The sequence below is a fragment of the Strongylocentrotus purpuratus genome, unplaced genomic scaffold (genome assembly GCF_000002235.5).
Source record: "Strongylocentrotus purpuratus isolate Spur 01 unplaced genomic scaffold, Spur_5.0 spur5_contig_839, whole genome shotgun sequence".
NCBI classification, from domain to species: domain Eukaryota; kingdom Metazoa; phylum Echinodermata; class Echinoidea; order Camarodonta; family Strongylocentrotidae; genus Strongylocentrotus; species Strongylocentrotus purpuratus.
Genome location: NW_022145545.1, coordinates 243,118 through 263,327, shown reverse-complemented (window position 1 = coordinate 263,327; position 20,210 = coordinate 243,118). Strand labels below are relative to the sequence as shown.

General features: G+C 38.0%; 1 protein-coding gene across 1 annotated transcript; it reads left to right on the top strand.

The window, feature by feature from the left end:
• On the top strand, positions 1–18,464 carry LOC115918706 (serine/arginine repetitive matrix protein 1-like). Its single transcript, XM_030987464.1, has 6 exons — positions 1–378; positions 13,191–13,421; positions 13,962–14,088; positions 14,705–14,902; positions 15,741–15,908; positions 16,441–18,464. The coding sequence occupies exons 2-6, from the start codon at positions 13,269–13,271 to the stop codon at positions 18,063–18,065; spliced, it is 2,271 nt and encodes a 756-aa protein (XP_030843324.1). The 5' UTR covers positions 1–378; positions 13,191–13,268; the 3' UTR covers positions 18,066–18,464.
• Positions 18,465–20,210: the final 1,746 nt, after the last annotated feature.

The window sequence follows — 20,210 nt, the reverse complement described above, 5'->3', positions numbered from 1 at the left end:
AACACAAGTTGGGGCCCCCGTTCAGTGCAAAACACACATCTATAAATGGCAGCAAAGAAGAGAGAAAAGGAGAGAGAGGGAGAGAGAGGGACGAATACGGATAAGGACATAGGAACATATTGCATGCGTGCTAAACTGTATTGCTCTACCGAACCAAACTTACATTCCTGTGGCGTACGGCGGATCTGCAAAGTAACTCTGATTTATTTTTAGATGGCTGATATTTTATGGAAAAAACTCTCCAACTTTTTGTGTTGATTGAAGTTTTGTTTCATTGTTTGGAATCTGTTGCTAGCTGGTACTTTCTGATGAAGGATGGAGTTAATTTGGATACTACATGAGCGGTAGAACCAGACTGTTTTCATTCACTTCGTACAGGTAGGTACAGGCAGGTACAGGCCATTTTTATCATGTGACTACTTATTCAGCTGTCTACGGCTGACGTAGAATAATAATCGGGGTTTGATGAGATTTTTTTCTTCTCACAGGTTATTGAAATTATGATTAATGTCTGTTCATTATGCCACGGGACTGGTACAAAGAAATATAGTGCCTACATATCAGAGCAATAACGGTTACGAAATGCTGAAACATCGATCAACTTCCTTGAGTTATAATGTTCACAACTCTCGGTATAATCTCGCTAATTGTTATTACGTCTACGACGAGGAAACAGTTACAAAGTGGGAAAACTTCAAAATGTATATAGTAGGAATGCAATTTGCAATTTGGATGTAACTGTTGTTTATTTCAGAACGTTAAAATAAACTCATTCAAGGGATAATATGTATTCACCATACTCATAGAGTCATAGGCATGCATTATACAAGTCAGCATTCTTAACTTTCACCTGTATACAACGGTCACATAATGTGGGTTTAATTTGTCAAAACCTCTTTTATGGGCATCTGTAATTGGAACATGTCTATGGTGTCCTTTTTAAAAAAAACTTTAAGAGAATGTTTGCAGATATAAAATTATAAAAGAAAAATATTGAAGACAGAACATAATCCGTATCAGGACAATTACCCCTTGGATAATCACCCCCGGATAACTACCCCCGGAAAACTACCCCAAGGACGATAACCCTAGGTATATTACCCCAGGACAATTACATCCCCTCCCATGACAAGGTCATCCATCCCGAGGCTAATTACCACCCCCAAAAATTATCCCTGTTCATTAAAGGGGAAGTCAACCCTGTTAATAAGTTGGTTTTTATTCAAAGCAGATTTTTTTCCCAGGGGGTACATGTAGGTGTAATTATTGACCTCAGGACAATTGCCCTCGATGAGGTGTAGGGATGATTATCAAACGGAATACTTTTTAGGGGGTAATTGTCCTTGGGGGGGGGGGGGGGGGGGTAATTGGCCCGCTGGTAATTGGCCGGGGTAATTGTCCTGGGGTTAATAATATATACAGGTTTCATTACATTTATGTGATGCCGCTGTTTTCAGGTTTCGTAAAATATTTTAGTCGTTGTCATACAGGCATACCGATATGTTAAATGAAGTATTCTAAAGCTTTACCTTTTTTTTATTCAGGTTTCATTATTGGCCTTAAGCTTCTAATACAATCAGCATCATTTTAAACAAAGACCTTACAGTCACCGCCATAATATTTACCATTTCTTTATTGGCCCCAACCTCCAAAACCCTTAATATTAAATTATCTCAGCCTCCTGCCTTGTGCCTTTAGCTTTGATATTGACTTCGATTTAATGTGAGTTTAATTCGTTATCATAATTGTTCAGTGTCAAAGTTCGGGGTCGCAGAGATACATGTACGTGTCCCTCAATCGAGTGGCAGGGGGGGGGGGGGGGCAGAAAGAAGGGGAAATGGGGAAAAGATGCGTGGAAAGAGAACGATAGTTAGGTACATCGTAAATCCACTCCATCGCCTTGTTCTCTCGCAAATCATCCATCCAATTAAACTGATGCAACCCTTCTACCTCACTCCCCTTCTACATGTACCTCACAACCCCTCAGCCAATAATGCCCTTCACATGGATAGACAGCTCAGCGAAACGGGATTATACACCTGTTCCCCATAAAGTATATATCTTCCCTATTTTCAGGATCTGATTGTAACAATATGATCTTTTAAAAATATACAAAGATCGTATCTTCCCAGAACCATATAGATCTGAGAAAATATAAGCTTTGTCTTTCAAGAATAAATCACTTCCTCACCATCGGGAGTGGTAAGACACTGTCACCCCAACTTTATGGGCAATATAGTGTATGAAAATAAAATTGTCTCACTTATGTTAATTACCCTTTACTAGCCATTAATTTTGACAGCAACTTTTGATTTAATTTCAAGTATATAATCGCGACCTGTCATTCCGAGGCTTGCTAATGGCGCAATATGATCAATCACATATCCATTAAATAACTAACCATAATCCTCATACTCTCGCTTTGCGATCACCCTTTCCCATCACCTTTTCCCTTGAAGCTACAGACAAATTAAGTTTATATGTACAGAGAATCACAATTTCGTAATTTTATTGACTGAGCTGCACTTAATAACCTTGCATTTTCAAGAACATGGTCAATTTTCGCCATCATATTTCTTTAGTGTTTCATGAGAAAATGCTCATATGTAAATCTTTTTAACCACTTTCAAAACTCTTTTCATTTCATTCATTTATTGGTATAATGTTCATTCAAACAGTGAAAACTGCTTTACTCCCATTAATCCCATTTAGAGATCTCCAATTCAGAAATCTGTCCCTTTATCTCCAGAAAACAAAATTTTCGTTTTACCTCAGTCGATCCATTCATCTCTTTTATTGCTACCAACGATCTGTGTTTCGGATTCTATCCCAAATTATCTACTGCTTTCGCATGTAATCGTAATTGCGTGTACATGTACATGTATATATTCACAATGATTGTACAGCAGACATTGTACATGTATTGTCAGTGTTTTCGAAAAGATTGGTATATACAATGTAGAATGAATAGGAATAGAAACTGAGCAAAGTCCGCCATCTTGTTCTATTCTATTCGTGACCTTCAAATGAAAAATATAGAAAAGAAGCTTATTTATCTTTCTGCTTGTATGGAAAACTCGGAAGATGACTTTGCTATTGTCATGCATGTACACAAAGTGCAAATATAGTAGAGGCAGTCACCATGCTTAAAGTGGTATGTCTTTTACTAGACATAACTGTTATACCCGCTCTGCTATAACATCTTGTGACTGATGCATCTGTTCTCATTGTCTACCTTATTTGTTTCCGCTTCATCATTCTGCTGTCATTCTCCTAATACTGTGTGAAGAAAAAGAAAATGAAACAACGAGCTACATGATGAATGGTGCAAAGTCAGGTTAAAAGAACTAAATGTATCGCTTTTCTAAGAATCTTCAGTATTTTCTTACTAAATTCTCATAAGAAGTACCCTGAAATCCAGGAGGTAAACCGATGATTCATGAAACTGGTTGGGTAAAAGAGGCCTAAAGAATCATGAGCAGAATTTGTCTATCCAGATCAGGTATGCACATTCTCTATCAGTGCCTTTGCATTACCATCACTATCATCATCACCACCATCATTAGATTCAACATCAAAATAATCATCATCGTCAACATCAGCATTCTCATCAAAATCATCGCCACCATCATCATTATATTCATCATCCCCATCATCATAACTTTGAACACCATCATCACCATCATCATCATCACTAGCCTCATCATCATCATCATCATCATCACCAATATCTGAATTTGACGGTAATGTATAAAGCATTTAGAAACACCCCGATGACGCGGTATACACTGATACCACAGAAAATATAATTACTACAAAATAATTTGCAAAAGCTCTTGGAACATTCCACACACGTATTCCCTTTTCTACCAGTGCACTTCCATCATCATCACATTCGTCATCATTCTTTGACGGTAATGGAATATGTCTTTAATAACATACCCCCGATGACTCTGCATAATCCTTCCCGCCACACTGGCGTTAACAAGATTCCTCCAATCCTTCGGAGGGTGCTAAGAGCGCACCCTCTGGGGGTGTTTTATGGCTACTTAATTAATTGACGCCCCGTTTGGGAAAGGTTAAAGACGTGGATAGCTTCTCGATGCGATGCTTTCCGATGATGATAGCTTGTTATTTCATGGAAAACTGGGTTAATATTGTATGGGTCTTGATGGAAAATTGTTTTCTTTTTAGAAAAAAAAACAAAGAGGGAATTATTCTGTTCGTTTCATTCTAGACGTAAATGCCAAGTTATACTTTGTATTCTTTGATGAGTTCTGAGAGAAATCTATACTTTCGTCACCTAAAAGCGTCCCATTAACATTCATGTACATTTGCTCCTCTCATTCTGATGTGGTGTAGGCCTATGTTATTAAAGTGGCTGAAATCGCGTGTATGTTAATCAATTGAAAAAGGTTAAAGGGATCCGGTAACTTTGTCTTAGATTCTGAAACAAAATCCTGGATTTAGCTCATGCTGCAATGATAATTATAAACCAGGAACTAAGTCAGGAACCCGAAGAATTTTACAAGCCGATCGCCTTTCTGATTATCAATATATTTATGATTGGAAATCGAAACCAAATTTTGCGTTTTCCTAACGGTTTTCATAACACTACGGTCTACTGGCGAAAACGAGTATGGTAAAAGCGGTCACTCAATTTTTTTTACTTTTTTGAGGCACTTCTTGATCATTTTGAAGCGCAATTTTTCTAGAGCTTCAATTTTACACCGTATTACAGACACTGATAACACGTAGGGCCGTGCATCAGATTTAACATTGTTAAACGATGCCTTTAAGAAATGAATCACATGCAGAGAAGCAAAGTGAATTACATTACTCCATCATTAATGCTATTTTCATATATGACTTTTGTTGATAGATGTATCCATTATGCACGTGTACTTCATCCACAAAGAATTTCACACGATTCATCCTACAATTTTATATATTTCAGTAATTTCTCATGATAATCGCGAATTCCTAGATTGTAGTAATTGAATTAAATTTTAGACATCAGACAATCTTTATTCTGTATACAGGTACATGTACATGACATGAATACACCTACAATGTATTCACAATAGAAGTACATGTATGTACAGTACTGTAGATAAGAAGATTGAAATGTTCAGATTGTTCATCATGCTACCTCACTTAAAACAATCGGTAAGATACACTAAGGAATTGCCTTAAGGACAAGCATAATAGGTAATCATCGAAGCCCTGAAGGACCACTCGTAGGGACGTTAACAAATATCACCTCTGTTGGTGACATCTTGAAGACAATGAAATAACTCAGGTGTACCGATTTCTCATTCGACTTTGAGGGTAACCCCAGATCAATAAGATCATAAAATCCAATGACTGGGGTAACACAAGTAATAATTACAATGTAAAGCGCTCGGAAATTTAGGACTAATCCCCATACGAATGTGACTATTTTTTATTATCATTGTCATTATTATCAATGTCTCTTGGTTAAAATTACACGTCGAAGTCTTACTACAGAAATCTCTTTAAATGTTGATGTGGCATAGCCTACTTTTTTAGGAGGCTATTAATGTACTTCTAATTCACCTTCACTGAGATCTTATTTTTGTGATAACCTGTTTTCATTGACAATTATTATACATCACTCTGCAAGAAGGAAGGATATGAATATGTACAATTGTCTTTTCCTCCAATTGGCCTACATAACTTTATATTACCCCTGCCGTGCAGAAAGAGGAGATGAATATATAGATTAAGACCATATATATATATATATATATATATATATATATACATGAAGAGGGAGAGAAAGAAAGAGAGAGAGAAAGAGAGAGAGAGAGAGAGAATAAGATGTACATGTACATGCACTGCTAGGGGTGGTAATACATGTACACCAACTACGGAGGCGCCTCTTTGTTAAACTGAAAAACAAATTTGTTCGTAGAGACCTATGCAAGTTCACAAGACTTATTGACAGAATGATGCAAATTTGTAGATATATGCATTCGTGTCTGCATTATATACGTCTTCCACAAACATACACTGTAAGCTTGTTCATTTACATGGACATGGTTGTCTGCTAACAATCAGACAGAAATGGCGCCATTTTCGGCGTACATTGTAACTTTTCAGTGAGATAAACCTCACTTTTTTTATTCCATGCAGTATGCTTTGGGTACACTATTCATTCATGACAGTATTTCGATTCAGTACATCTTTTCTTATGTCTTCTTCTATTGAGGGAAAGAAAACCTTGCCCTCGGGCTCCCTAATATCCTAATGATCAATACCTGAAAACAGAACGGTCAGTATGAAAGAGAAAGACATAACCGATTCTGCTCATTACCGTGTCTGAATCAGTGGAAAGGACATAATGGTCATTTTGCCGCCATCGTTTGCAAGCGTCACATTTTACAAGCGGCGAGTCGGTCAAAAACCACAGATCTACATACCTCAATCCGGACCGCAATCCAAGCACATTAATGTGAGGCTATGAGCATTTGTTTAAGACCAAGGCCGGTCCTTAATCTATGGAAAAGCTCTGGGCCTAATGTGTCAACATTCCAAGCCTAGGTACCTGGTACAATGCAGGTAGGTCTATAATGTGCTTTGAGTAAAAGACAAACAGTATTGTAGAATGTTTTCTCCCTCTATTTGAGGGACTCTTTTATTGCGTACCCATTCTCTATAAGGTGAGCGAAAATTTGTCATTGTATGTTTATTAAACAGCGGAATTAGCAATAACCGTAAACAAAAAAGACACGCAGCTTTAATATCACTATGAATATGACAGACAAAGAAAGCGGACAAAATATACAGTTCCTCAGGTAGACAAAGGAACATCCCTTCACTGCTATTATGTAAAAAGGTGAATATGCAAGTTACACCTGTTCTACACATTTTTACATAATAGCAGTGAATGGATGTTCCTTTGTCTAACTAACGAACTGTATATTTTGTCCACTTTCTTTGTCAAACATGTCATAGTGTATAGCCCAGTGTATCACATTTTCTCCTGAGTACTAAAGATTCTTCACAGGACCCATGATATTAGCATACATGTAGCACCCCTGCGGATGGAATGTATTAACTGTTGCTTTGTCCGGTAATCAATGGATTATGTGGGTACATGTAGTTCATTTCTTTTAACAAGATTTTAATAGCAAACCTATGAATCCAACTAATAAAATATCTTAAGGTAGCTTACTACATGTACATGTACATACATCTATAACAAAAACTTTACTTTCAGATGATAAACCATAACAAAGTACATGTACAAAACTATACATCCATCAGTTGCCTGGTTGTTGATATACATGTAAATGTTCTAAGAATGAAATACTTTGAGAGTTTAAACATTTTAAAATAACTTCAAGCTAATAATGGAAGCAATGTAATGTCTGCGAACATTAAAATAGCTCAAGTCAATTTAATATCAGTCAATTCCTAACAAATTCACAGCACATTCTCAGTTTTACCCAGTAATACTGACTACCCTTACTTTTGCAATATACCACTAAACTGAAAATTCCTCGCTATAGTAAACTGAAGTAGTCGATTTGCAGCCTTTTAAGAGCGGATAATATAGAGAGACTAGATGCATTCTTGTCTGATATCGATCGATAAATATCGAGCGATTGTTTACAACTTGAATCTATCTCGCCGGTCCTTTTTTCTAAGCGATTCGTGCCGGTTTATTTTCTTCTTCAAAGTTGCTTAAATATATACCCACTGTTTAAAAAAATCTTGCATCAATTTTGACAAAGTTACTACATCCTAAATTAGTAGTTTTTATATCTATTGTAGCATACATGTGAATCAAAGTCAACGCAGATAAGTTGGTAATTGTTATAATCATATCGAACCATTTGTGTTTCTTTTAGGAACCTAAATGTATGGGATCGTTTCACTTTGAGAACGAGGAAGGTTTTAAGTGGACGATCAATGTGGCATTCTTATTCAAAGGTGTTGACAGATTTTGGATCCTTTGAAATTAATGTTCAGAAATTAATGCCCTTTTCTGAACTTGAAGGATAAGGCTAAACGACATATTCTGAAAGGGTAACTCTGTATAATGAATTGTTGTTTAGCGATGTATTGAAGCATGCATGGCAAACACACTAAATGGTCACAGTATACTCAGTGGGATGTATTTTCTATTGTTACCAAAAGAAGAACAAAAAGCATGTAACCACGGTAAATTCCAAGGTGTGGTATATATACAAAGAAGGCTTTGTTGTCAATTTACTAACCACGTAATAATCGAAAGAAAAAGATTTGAATGAGTTGATATTATTGAGGAAATGACACACAAATTATTATACACGTGCACTTGACAGACCTATTCCACTTTGTATACATTATAACCTGCTAGCTAAAATTGTGAGTTATCTAGCTATATAATTATGAAGTAAATAGATCTTTCATTATTTATTTCGTATTATTATATTCATTTTGTAGGAGCGCATACTTGAATCCATGAGACACATATACAGATTTATTTATTTCAAATTCAATTCATTTTTATTATAACATTTGAATAAAAAGAACAATCACAATGACAATAACATATACATTAAAAGAAAAAATAACAAGTATCAAACACAAACGAATCCAAAATGTTCCTGTCAAAGTGCTTCATTGTTCATGACTATATACAGGTGTAGGTAGAAAGATCTTAAAGGGCATGCCTTTCCAATTCTGAATCCATTTCATGAAAACAGAAATATCCCAAACTTTTAAAGTTCAAGGTGTACAGGGTCAGTCTAAAACATACAGGTAAACCAATCACAATATAATAAACTAATATTTTAAGAGATTGGTGAGTAACAAAAAGTACCTTTCAATATACTAAACCTTACCCGGGGCGTAGGATTTTGTAGGGTGTAATATAATAGGATTACAGAGCGTGTCCTTTCACACCGTTTCTGCTCCGAGCTAGAACAAATTTTTGCTGCCATTATGATTCCGTTTCAGGAGGGATTATAACCAAGGATGTAGATGTGATATCATATGTTTGATGAATTTAGAGATAAAATAAATACGTTGAATAAGCCCCCCCCCCATCCCCAGCCCCCCCCCCCTCCACTTGAAAAAGGAAATTGAAAGAAAGGTTGGAATAAGGAGAAGGCAAAGAGACAGTAAGGAAGGTGGCAATGAACGGGTGGGTAGAGAATGAATGATTAAAAGAGTTAAAAACAGATGTCAAAATTGGGATTAAGAGGAGGAAATGATCATTATTTTAGAGGCAAGAGAGAGAGAGAGAGAGAGAGAGAGAGAGAGAGAGAGCAACAGAGACAGAGAGGCTGATGAACAGTGACAGAAGCAGTGAAAGAGTTAACATCGGGATTAAAAGGAGGAAACGGACTATTTAGAGACAGGGACAGAGAGAGAGAGAGAGAGTGAGAGAGAGATAGGGAGGGAGAAAGAAAGCAAGATAAATACAAAGGAGGGTCGAATAAGAGGGACTGAAAAAGAACGAAATAAAGATAGAGAGAAAGTAAGAGTTAATTCATCAATACACAATATAATCTGATTCCACAATTATGTTTTACCACGCATTAAGATGACTGTATATCCGGTATTATAAAGAGTATACTGCATGCTTTTATACAGGAAGATCCTCAATGAGTTTTCTCATGCACACAAAACTTTGGTAGTAAAGGTTTCATAGAGGATTGTATTGTTAATCCAAATTGAAGCCTACATTTTGTACATGTAATCTCTCAGAAACTCTTTTGTAATGATAAAGTAACACGTCATAATGAACCCATGCTCCGGAACTCTACGCAAATACATTGGTTTTATTTGAAATTTGCCCGTAAATAAGAAGTTGACTACGAGTACACCTCCTTATAATATTTGATATATAATGTACATGTATTATGATCAAATATGAATCCTGTCACGTACACACCGTTTATCATTTCATAGAAACAAATACTATTTTATAGATTATATGTACTGTTTCTTGATATGTTTAGAATACATTATGCCTAAATGATGTTTCTCCTTAAAAAGAGAGTGACATGTTCACTTGTACTTGCCGCAATCAGTGCTAAATGTTCATATTTTCAAAAATATTTTAGTTTTTATAATATATAGTAATTTCCAGTCTGTTCAGAATTAAAAAAATTGATTGTGTCGCTGTTATACAATGTACATCAATTTTGGCAATGTTTGTCTCTCAAGAACATGAACTATCTTGTCGTACTTATTTGGCATCAGTATAAACAGGTTTATGTTTATTCTCGTCGTCAAATCATTGTTAGTATTATTATAATTATTATTTTGCATTGGTAAATACATCTATACATTATTTTACAGTCAGTTTTATGACTCATATATGGCATAACATGTAAATTATCGTTTCAGACTACATGTAGACGTAGACTTCGAGAAGGCCTGGGAAGCCCTGGTCTGACCCGAAGCCAAAAAGTACGACATGTTCCTGGTTATTTTCTATGCCCCCTTTCATGAAGGGATTACTTTCTTTTTTAAGAGGCGAGACGAAATGTGAGCTTCATTTCTTGGGCTTTCCAGCCCCAAGTGTACACCTCTGATTTCCTTGGAACCTTTTATCCAAATTCCTTTACCCTGCAGTAACGAAACGTTCACATCAAGCTTGGATTACACCCTCTGCGTGCCTGCACACTTCTCAATGTAATATATAGGACTGCGGGGACTTTGGTGCTGAATTGCAGTGGTGGAGAGCGTGGCAGAGTGTAAACTTTCGTCTGACAAGATTGATCTTCATGCCTGCCGGGTCAATGAATGCAGTGAATGCACCAATGTCGAGCTTTATTCACCCCCATGTTGACATGATCAACTGGAATTTTCCGAGCCTACAATGGCGTTTATTTGCCTCGCGGGCGTGTACCACAGAAGAGTAGGCGAAATTAGAATTTCACTGTTGTGATGCGACCTCATTATACAGTAAACTGTCGAATCGGCTCAAATATGGCGGATGTTTAAAGAAAGCTGGATTCTAGGACACGCAGACACCCAAGTTTATTACTCAGTGGTTGCTTTGGCTTTAAACACCATGCTAACAATTTACAATGTAGGTCTATACGTACAGATTGTTCAACATTGTAAGCATGATACCTGTGTGCGTTTAGCCCTTGAACAACCCAAAATAAACTTTATAAACAAATTACATTTTGTGATTTTTTATTTCACTTTTTATGCCGGTGACATCCAGTCTTATGCAGATATGAAATAATGCCCTTCTTTGACAGTTGCTTTTCAAAATAAACCACTTCACTCTTTCTGATGTACTTAACGATGTGGAAACCTATAAATCATCATTATTATTTCACTATTTCTAGGCATTTGACTTTTATGACCAGCTTCATAGCATACAGATAGTGCTACATGTGAAATTGAAACCGTCATAATCAGTTGAATGGCAATTTGATATTGAGGTAACTCGGGGGAAAACAGTCGAACCTAAAAATCCACAGCAAAACCCCAAAAGCATACAAAGCACAGGAACTTGACGTTACTAGGGCGTGACGGGGCGTGACCCAACAGTTATCCTGGACGTTTAATCACTGTGTCACGGTGTATGAACGTTCGACAAGCAACTAGATTTCAGCTTGCTAACTATACAAAGTGACGATTATTATAGTTCATGCACTATCTAACAAGTGATTAAAGATGGGCAGAGACATTGCTGAAAATAAACCAAACTTTAAACAGAAAATAAGTTTTCCCAAGAGAACGGTTTCAAGTTGGGTTATTAAGTATAATCAATACAGGTGGGGTTGAAATGAAGTACTTTGATCGTGAACTGTTTTGTAGACATCTATTACACTCTAAAAACAAATAATGACGTGTCCTAATATGTTGTTTTGAGTTTTGAGATGTATTACAGAATATAGGGTGGGTCTACTACCTTCTAAAATTTAATTAATTGTGTATTGATTTCATAACAACTTACTTATCAAAGGCATAGGTGTGTCTAATTGATTTATTTCGGTGTTAATTAATATTCGCACGCTTTGCATTCTATAAATTACCTTTTGCTTGTGGGTTAGGTGATCCTACCCATGTGGGTGTGGGTTATGTGACTGTGTGTATATACTAAGGTGTATACTGGAAATGATGTGCACGTACTCATGTATGGTAGAATCGAGTTGCAAATCTAGGAGCACGATTCAAGGTAACATCTGCCATTCTTTTTCAGGTCAAATTCCGGCTGGTGGAAGGCGAGAGCAAAGTCAACACGGCTCTCAAAAATTCAGTTTACACATCTCGAGATCAAACAAATATTGTATCGGTTTTGGAAATGACTTTTGACTTAAATTACCTGCTATCCACTGCCGTGGGAAAGTGGACAATGTGTGCATTTCATACATTGGGGTACTTAGGTTTGACAGAATAATCAATTTTAAACTAATGGACCACACAATCAAATACATGTGCTTCTGGTCTTTCTAGACAATTAGTGTCACTGCTTTATTGGTTACATGTAAATGCTTTTAAACGAAGTGATTTGTTGATATTCTGATTCTAAAAAATGCAACTATCAAACTTGGCATCCTTCCCACATGCTGTATCTTCAGGCAAATCACATTAACTGTAACAAAACAAAAATGTTTTTGCTTCATATTATTCGGCTCCACATCTTACAATGACTACTTTTCTAAGCATTTTCACATTTATTTTATTTGGTTGCCACATTTGCCTAAGTGTCCCATCAATCGTGACAAATTTCTGACGATGAGCAAATTTTCTTAAGGTGTGAAAAGTTTGATGCTTTCATGTTATTACCTTCATGTATAAAGTTGAAATTAATTAATTCAATTTTCGGGTTGTAGTGAGATAACAGTTTTTTCATTATTTCCGTACTAAGAAAGTATTGAAATCTGCCTTGGTGCATTCAGCAAGTAAATACATCAATTGAGATAGCCTGGTGTGAAACCAGATAGTTACACAATATGAAACTGGTATGAACACAGTCTATTGGGAAAGTGTCTGAATCTACTATTCGGTGTGCTTGTTACCACAGTGTGTCATGATGTGAACACACTTTTTCACATTTTCAACATCGGGGAAGTGTTTCTTCTCTTCAATCTGTCACACTGTATGTTAATGCTGTCTCTTACCGGATAAGTGACATATTACCTTTAATTCTCATAAACTTGTTACCAAATATGTTTTCTATTTCACTTTCCGTTTCTCTGCAGGAACCACGATAAACGTAGTGACATAAGATTCGGCGTAGAATATAATTCTTTAGTCTTCCTTCCACACATCTCGTTACCATGACAACCAAAGCGAACGTGAAGGACATCCAATGGTCCCGTCAGCAGTACACCTTGAGAGAGGCCTTGAAGAGATGTACCTTCCCTCAGATCATGAAAGTGGTGGAGGGGTACGAGTCCTCCGATGAGACCGAAACGTTAGCTCGGGAACAGGTGAGTTGCTGAAGATATTGGCCCGAATTCACAAGGGAAGTTTGTCGACAAACCGAGGTCTGAAACGCGTCAAAACGCGTCATATGACGCACATAAACCTAGGTCTGTCTACAAACCTCCTTTGTGAATTCGTGCCAATATGTCTTCATTATTCTGCACATATTCTTGACAATTTTTGGATCTTTCCTTTCTCGTCATTCTTGTCATCACTATTGTCTTCTATAAATTTCACCCTATTCTGAAATCTGAAATAAACCAAAGACATTAACCGGGGAGTGCCATGTGTTGGCATATACGTAAGTTAAAACAAAATATGAGAGATTTGCACCTTATGCTACACCGGAAAAACCATTATGGAATAAAATAACTGTAATGAAAGCATACCCTTACTAAGGGATTCAATATTGTACCTTTAGACACATCTTAGATAAAGCAAATATTGAGGGGAAACAAGCATTGTATATCTAGGGGAAAGAAAGTTTCGAAAGAAACATCAGAATTTCATTTTTATTTGAATCGTTTACCGTTTGTTTGTTTCAGATTCTTCGTATACATCAAATTCACACTCAGACCAGAGTCTTGGCGACAACAGATAAGAAGGGTCGATGGCTTAGTATCCCTCTACGGTATGCTGAAGCAAGGTTCGAAGTCGTGTCGGGTGGAAAACGTAAGAGCTTAGACTTTCATTTTCAATCGGTTACTAGTATTTCATGCAATAGTGTATGGTCGCTTATATCCAAATATGAGAAGAAGAGCCCTTAAATCATCTATTATTAGAATAATTTTTTTTGGAGATCCTTAATCAAAACACACTCTTAGCAACATTCAGATAAACTAAAATATTAAATTGTTCTTAGATCATACAACATTTTAATGAACTTTAAATAGCATCTAGTCGTTTGATTTATCTTTATGTCTCTGTGGTCATATTTCCAACACAAAAATAATCATTAAAGTAGAGGTCTATGATAGTGTTAAACAAAACATTGTTTCCACAGCCGCTTTTCAGGTTGTGTGCTAGAATTAAAACATATTATGGACATTAACCATGAATGACAGACAACGGCCCAGACCTCCCTACCAGCCCCCCTCCACCAGCCCCGTCCACCAGCCCCCTCCACCAGCCCCCTCCACCCCCACAGTTTAAGAATTACATATTGTCGTTTTAATTCGCCAACACAACCTGCTAGAACATTAATTGTAAGAGCAAGATAGCAGTAGGAATCAATCACATGGCTTTCCCTTTTCGAACCATGACTACATTCTTGCATATTGGTTCCTAGGTTCGAAGCCCATGTACATGCGAGAGATAATCGACAAATCACTACTGCCACAGAAGGTGAATTTCCACACGGGAGACGATTTGACCTTTCACCTGCAGCTCAAGAGCAATGTCCCGAATACCAAGGAGAAGTTTGGCGCCCTCGCCCTGCAGAAAATGTACGAGACGGGCTATCTACAAGGCAATGCCATCCAGAACGGTAAGAATTCGATGACGCATGCATGACGCCATTTAAATGATGGTGATGATGGTGATGGTGATGATGATGGTGATGATGATGATGATGATGATGATTGTGATGATGATGGTGATGATGATGATGATGATGGTGATGATGACGATGGTGATGATGATGGTGATGATGATTGTGATGATGATGGTGATGATGATGGTGATGATGATTGTGATGATGATGGTGATGATGATGATGATTATGATTATGATGATGATGGTGATGATGATGATGATGGTGATGATGATGATGATGATGATGGTGATGATGATGATGATTGTGCTGATGATGGTGATGATGATGATGATGATGATGATGATGATTGTGATGATGATTTTAATAATGATGGTGATGATGATGGTGATGATGATGTGATATGGTATATGAAGTAGACAAATTGATAAATCGCAAATGAGTGGATAATATCATTGAGAAGGCACCGCAATAGAAACCGAGATGAACGAGGATAAGAGAAGCAAACATAAACGCTTGTGGTGGTGATGATGGTGATTGCATATAAAAATGATATTTTGGATTAAGAAAATGAACATTGAATATCGATGATATTGAAAACGATTATAAAGGTTTTCTGCCGTTCTTTTCCAAAAGAAAATATTATGTCCAACATATCGCATCTGAAAAAAGATGTGTTTTTATCAAGCATAATATCGCGATCATGATGACTCATTTTGTTGCTTTCAAGGGTATAATGTAAACAAAAAAACGAGTACGTACTTTGTTCTTTTACAAGAAATAAAATGCTCTTTTAAATAATCGAGGTAATGATTTGTTCTTCTTTTCGTAGACCATCTGGACACCATGATCCTTAACATCCCTCTCCATTCGCCTGTTTCGGTGGTCCTGGCCGAGTCGTTTATAGTAGGTTCCCGGGAGAGGTGGGAACGCTACCAAACCCTGCTCGATAAAATTGTCTCCAAGAACGTAGTCTTTGAACTCCATCCTGGCAATCCACGTAAGACCCGCTCAATATTTTGTTGTTGCCTTAAATTACGTTGAACGATTTATTAAAACAAGTAGCTCTAAAACAACAAATAGAAATCAAATGGTATCAGGTAGGCCTTCTTTCAAAATATATTCAGCCTGACAGATCCGTAGACTGCATCTTGGTGGCTTAATTTTTATAGTGAAATGTGGTGGGGGTTATTCTACCTGACTGCCAAGAAAGCGTAAATGCATTTTGGTAAGCAACATCAACATTCATTCATTCTTGAATAAAAAAATAAACAACTGTTCTTTAAGAGAATATTTCTGTGACACATCAGAGAAATAAGCATGTTGCGATAAGTTTAGATATGTATGTTTATCACGTTTATCTAGCAATACCAAAAATATTGTACTTAAAATACCTTAGATTGTCTCAGATACAAATACCGCGGTATGTTGCGTAAGAAGTAAAAAAAAGTTGTAGTTAAAAATCGTCATGATTACTTCATCATGTACCTTTTCCACCAAATTAATTGTGAACTTTTGCTTGTTTCTTACAGATATCACATTCTTCACAGACAAAGGACTGGAATCTGCAAACCAGCAGGAACAGTACGAAAAAATCACCCCCTCGGGAACGCTCTTCATCACCACCAAAAATGAAAGGTTAAAACAGAACAAAGGTCAAGGGAGTGTCCTAGCAGGACCAAGCGGTGCTAGGACGTTGTCTGCAGCCTCGGCTGGTAAAGCAGCCAACAAGGACCGCGACAATGCATCAGTCCAAGCTGGTGAAAGGCCAGGAAGACCACCCCTGCGTCACGTACAGTCGGAGTCGCCGAGTGGCTCGTCTTTCATTGCTCACAGACCAAGGATGCAATCCCCTGGAAGACCGTTGTCCGCTCAAGTTACATCGATACACGGCACATTGCCAAGGTCCATCTTAAAGAAAGCTGACGGTGATCGCTTTCCACCGCCTCCTGTAGAGACGATGACGGGCAATTCGGTTCGTAACCCAATGGCATACATGCGTGACAGGCAGCATTCTCCCCAATCACGCAGGCGTGCATCTCACTCACCTGGGCATCTGGACGCAAGAGCTAAGAGCCCTGTCAGGGTTGACTATCCAAGGCCGGTAAACGCAAATTCGTCACCCAGAGGTTCAGGGTCTAGCATGAACAGCCTTGCTGACTCGGGTTACTCTACATCTTCCAGTAATGACCCCCGGAGTAGACCAGCAAGTGGAACCCAGTTCCTTGGCAAACTACCCGATCCCGATTATGATGCTGATCATGATGTGGCTAATGGGCGAGGTGGTGACCACACTGACTACCCTGCAAGCAAATCAAGCTTCAATCCTCCAGCACCACCTCCTGTAGCATCGATACCTTCGAGACAAAACGTCCCCAATGGAGCACCAGCACCAGCAGCACCACCTCCACCCCCTGTACCTGTGATACCGGGTGCACCGCCTCCACCTCCCATCGGGTTCATACCACCACCACAACCACCTCAATACAGGGACGTGGCTCAGATCAAGGCCAATCAAACTGCGGCCAGTAAACCTCAGATGAACACAGGGAACGGCAGAGACGACATGCTACAAGAGCTTAAAGCGAAAGCAGAGAGGCGTGCATCCAGGCTGGAAGGACTCGTTCCTTCCAATAAGCCATCAACCTTCGGAAAATTCCCGAGAACCACCAGTTCGTCCCCGAGGTCGGTAAACAACAACGACGAGCCAAGCAACGAACTGCAAGCTCGTCTGGCTAAACGCTTTTCGGCGGCAGAGGGCGCTGGCTTCGATCAGAATACCATCAAAACGCCACCACCTCCTGCTGCTAAACCAAGCCCCAGACAGACGAACTCTAACACTCCCCCTGTAGCTCCAAAGTCTGGCGGGGTCCGAAACTCTCCTGGGGTCCGAAACTCTCCAAAGTCTGACGTTGTCAATTTTGATTCGCTGGCCGGGGTGCCCAAGGACTTGAGCTCTCTGTCTGTCTCGCAAGTCTGCCAGTGCCTAAAACTGATGAACCTCGAGAAATACAGTCCCGCTTTCAAGAGTAATTCTGTAGATGGACAATTGATGTTACAGCTCAACAAGGAAGCGTTAGTAGACAGTTTTAAACTCAACAACTGGGATGCGCAAAGGGTCGAATCGTTTATTACTGGATGGAGGCCCAAGTATTGAACGATCTAGGCGTATTAATCAACCATGCCATGCAAAAGTAATGAGGGACCCAACTCAATATGTGTACGCGTCCAGTTGTCTAGCTTATCGTCGTCATTGTATGCAACTATTATTGAATAAGATCTGCTGACTGTTCGCAGTGTAATGAATATATTTGATCTGAACTTTGGATCACCTATGATGAAGAAAATACTGAAATGTGTGATATATATACTAATCATCTCTAATTTGCTCTGTTTTTGCTTTTGTTGATGACCGAACTGGTGACACAGCTTGATGTTCTCTGTTCGTCTACGCTTGGTTACATGCTTGCTTGCTGTGTGAATGTCCACATCAGTCATTTCGTGTTTCCATCACTTCCGATCCGCCATAGTAAATAGATCAGCTGTATTCTTCCAACCCGTCGTTATATCTATTAATGTGTAATTAATCTTGATCTGGTCGTGTTCATATTAACCAAGGTACCCTGACTATACACGTATAAGGGTTTAGTCAAGCTTGAATCAGTTGTTCTGTCTGTAAGACTTTCCTATGAATGAGTAAGACATCATAAATTCACTTTGTCCTTTAAAGCCCATCAATACTAGTGAACAGGAGGGATTAGACTAACCTGCAAGGTCACTCGTCACTGGACAGTTGGTTATCTCATCAAATCAGCCCTCAATTAACATATGAAAAAGAGGATCATGGGGTACCAATGGTCACCGATTATGCATTGTTTATTATATAGAGGGAGCAAGTAGCTTAAGTAGTGCAGTGTGGCTTTGATGTCACGTTTACTTTTTATCTGGATTGATAAATGGCAGAGTTTTCACTACTGCGTATTTTCACCCGTTTAAATTTGAAAAATGTTAAATTATAAACAATTACACTCCAACACACTGACATACAAAAGCCCCTTTGATAATTCTCTGAGAAGTAATAGTTTCTGGAAAATTACTTTAGAACAGTAAGTTACAAAGTGAAAGAAATACCTCAGACAATTTTAATCGTGGATTATAAATTAAAATTTAGGAATCGAATCGAGTTGAGGTTTGCTTAATTAATACGGTGATTACAAATTCAATTAGGTTTCATTACGTAATTCGATTTCGTAGAATTTGGGAATATCAATTCTTCCCACACGTCAGAACATTGGTGGCAAAAACCTTTGAGGAATCGCAAATGATGGATATAGGCAGTATCGAAACTGTCGTTTTGAATTAATTACCGATACACACCTTTCATGGGCTTGAATATAGGCAAACAAGATTCACATCGTATATAATTGGAAGCAGGCGCGTACGCAGGATTTTTTCAAGGGGGGGGGGGGGGGGTTAACATTTATAAATCGGGCCGAAAATTTCGCAACGACTCAGCCAGCCGCTGAATGGGCGGGGGCGGGGGGGGGGGGGTGTAAGCGCCTGATTGGAAGGACATCATACGGAAAAAAGACCATCCTAGTGATGAATTATTAATATTCTTTGTTACACAGAGAAACGGAAACCGTTTAGTAAGTTTTGTGATATACAGAAAGTTTTCGTCATGTATGGTACGATTTACTATGTCCCGTGACGATATTGTCACAACCTGTTATTTGATAATAATATCCTGTATAATTTCACTATCTTCTATGTTTTATATTTTGATAGACCACTTGTTAACCAATTTCTCTTGTCATTACATATATAGAATTTCTATCTCATATTAAGGGAATTAATATATTTTTGATAAATATATCCTACTTAATGCTTGCAAGAATTTAGCTATTTTCCTAGAATGAATTATGTTTTTGCTATATGTAAAAAAATATGTATGCTATAAAATGTTAAAAGCAAACAGATGGATAGTGTAATTCGCAGTACTATGTGACTTGTCTTTATTAGTAAAATATTGTATCTTAATCGAACCAGTTACAAAGTTTCGTTGTTTTATTTTTATTCAAACTCTAAAAAATAATTGAGTACCATTTTACACGTCTTTGGGGTTCCTGGTATAGAGTACCGAAGTGTGACGTCATAATTATTGGTCAAGTTGTCAAGGTTGCTGGTTCAAACATTTTTGTGCTAAACAATGGTGGGTTGATCACACGAGCGCCACATAATGAATTTTCCCTGCTCCAGCTCTTTGCTGGAATGATTTCGCGGTGAACCTCATGCGTAGGCA

Coding starts and splice junctions, on each gene's coding strand:
- LOC115918706 (XM_030987464.1), top strand. CDS start 13,269: ATGACAACCAAAGCGAACGTGAAGGACATCCAATGGTCCCGTCAGCAG. Junction 14,089..14,704: donor AGTCGTGTCGGGTGGAAAAC/GTAAGAGCTTAG, acceptor ATTGGTTCCTAG/GTTCGAAGCCCATGTACATG. Junction 15,909..16,440: donor ACTCCATCCTGGCAATCCAC/GTAAGACCCGCT, acceptor TGTTTCTTACAG/ATATCACATTCTTCACAGAC.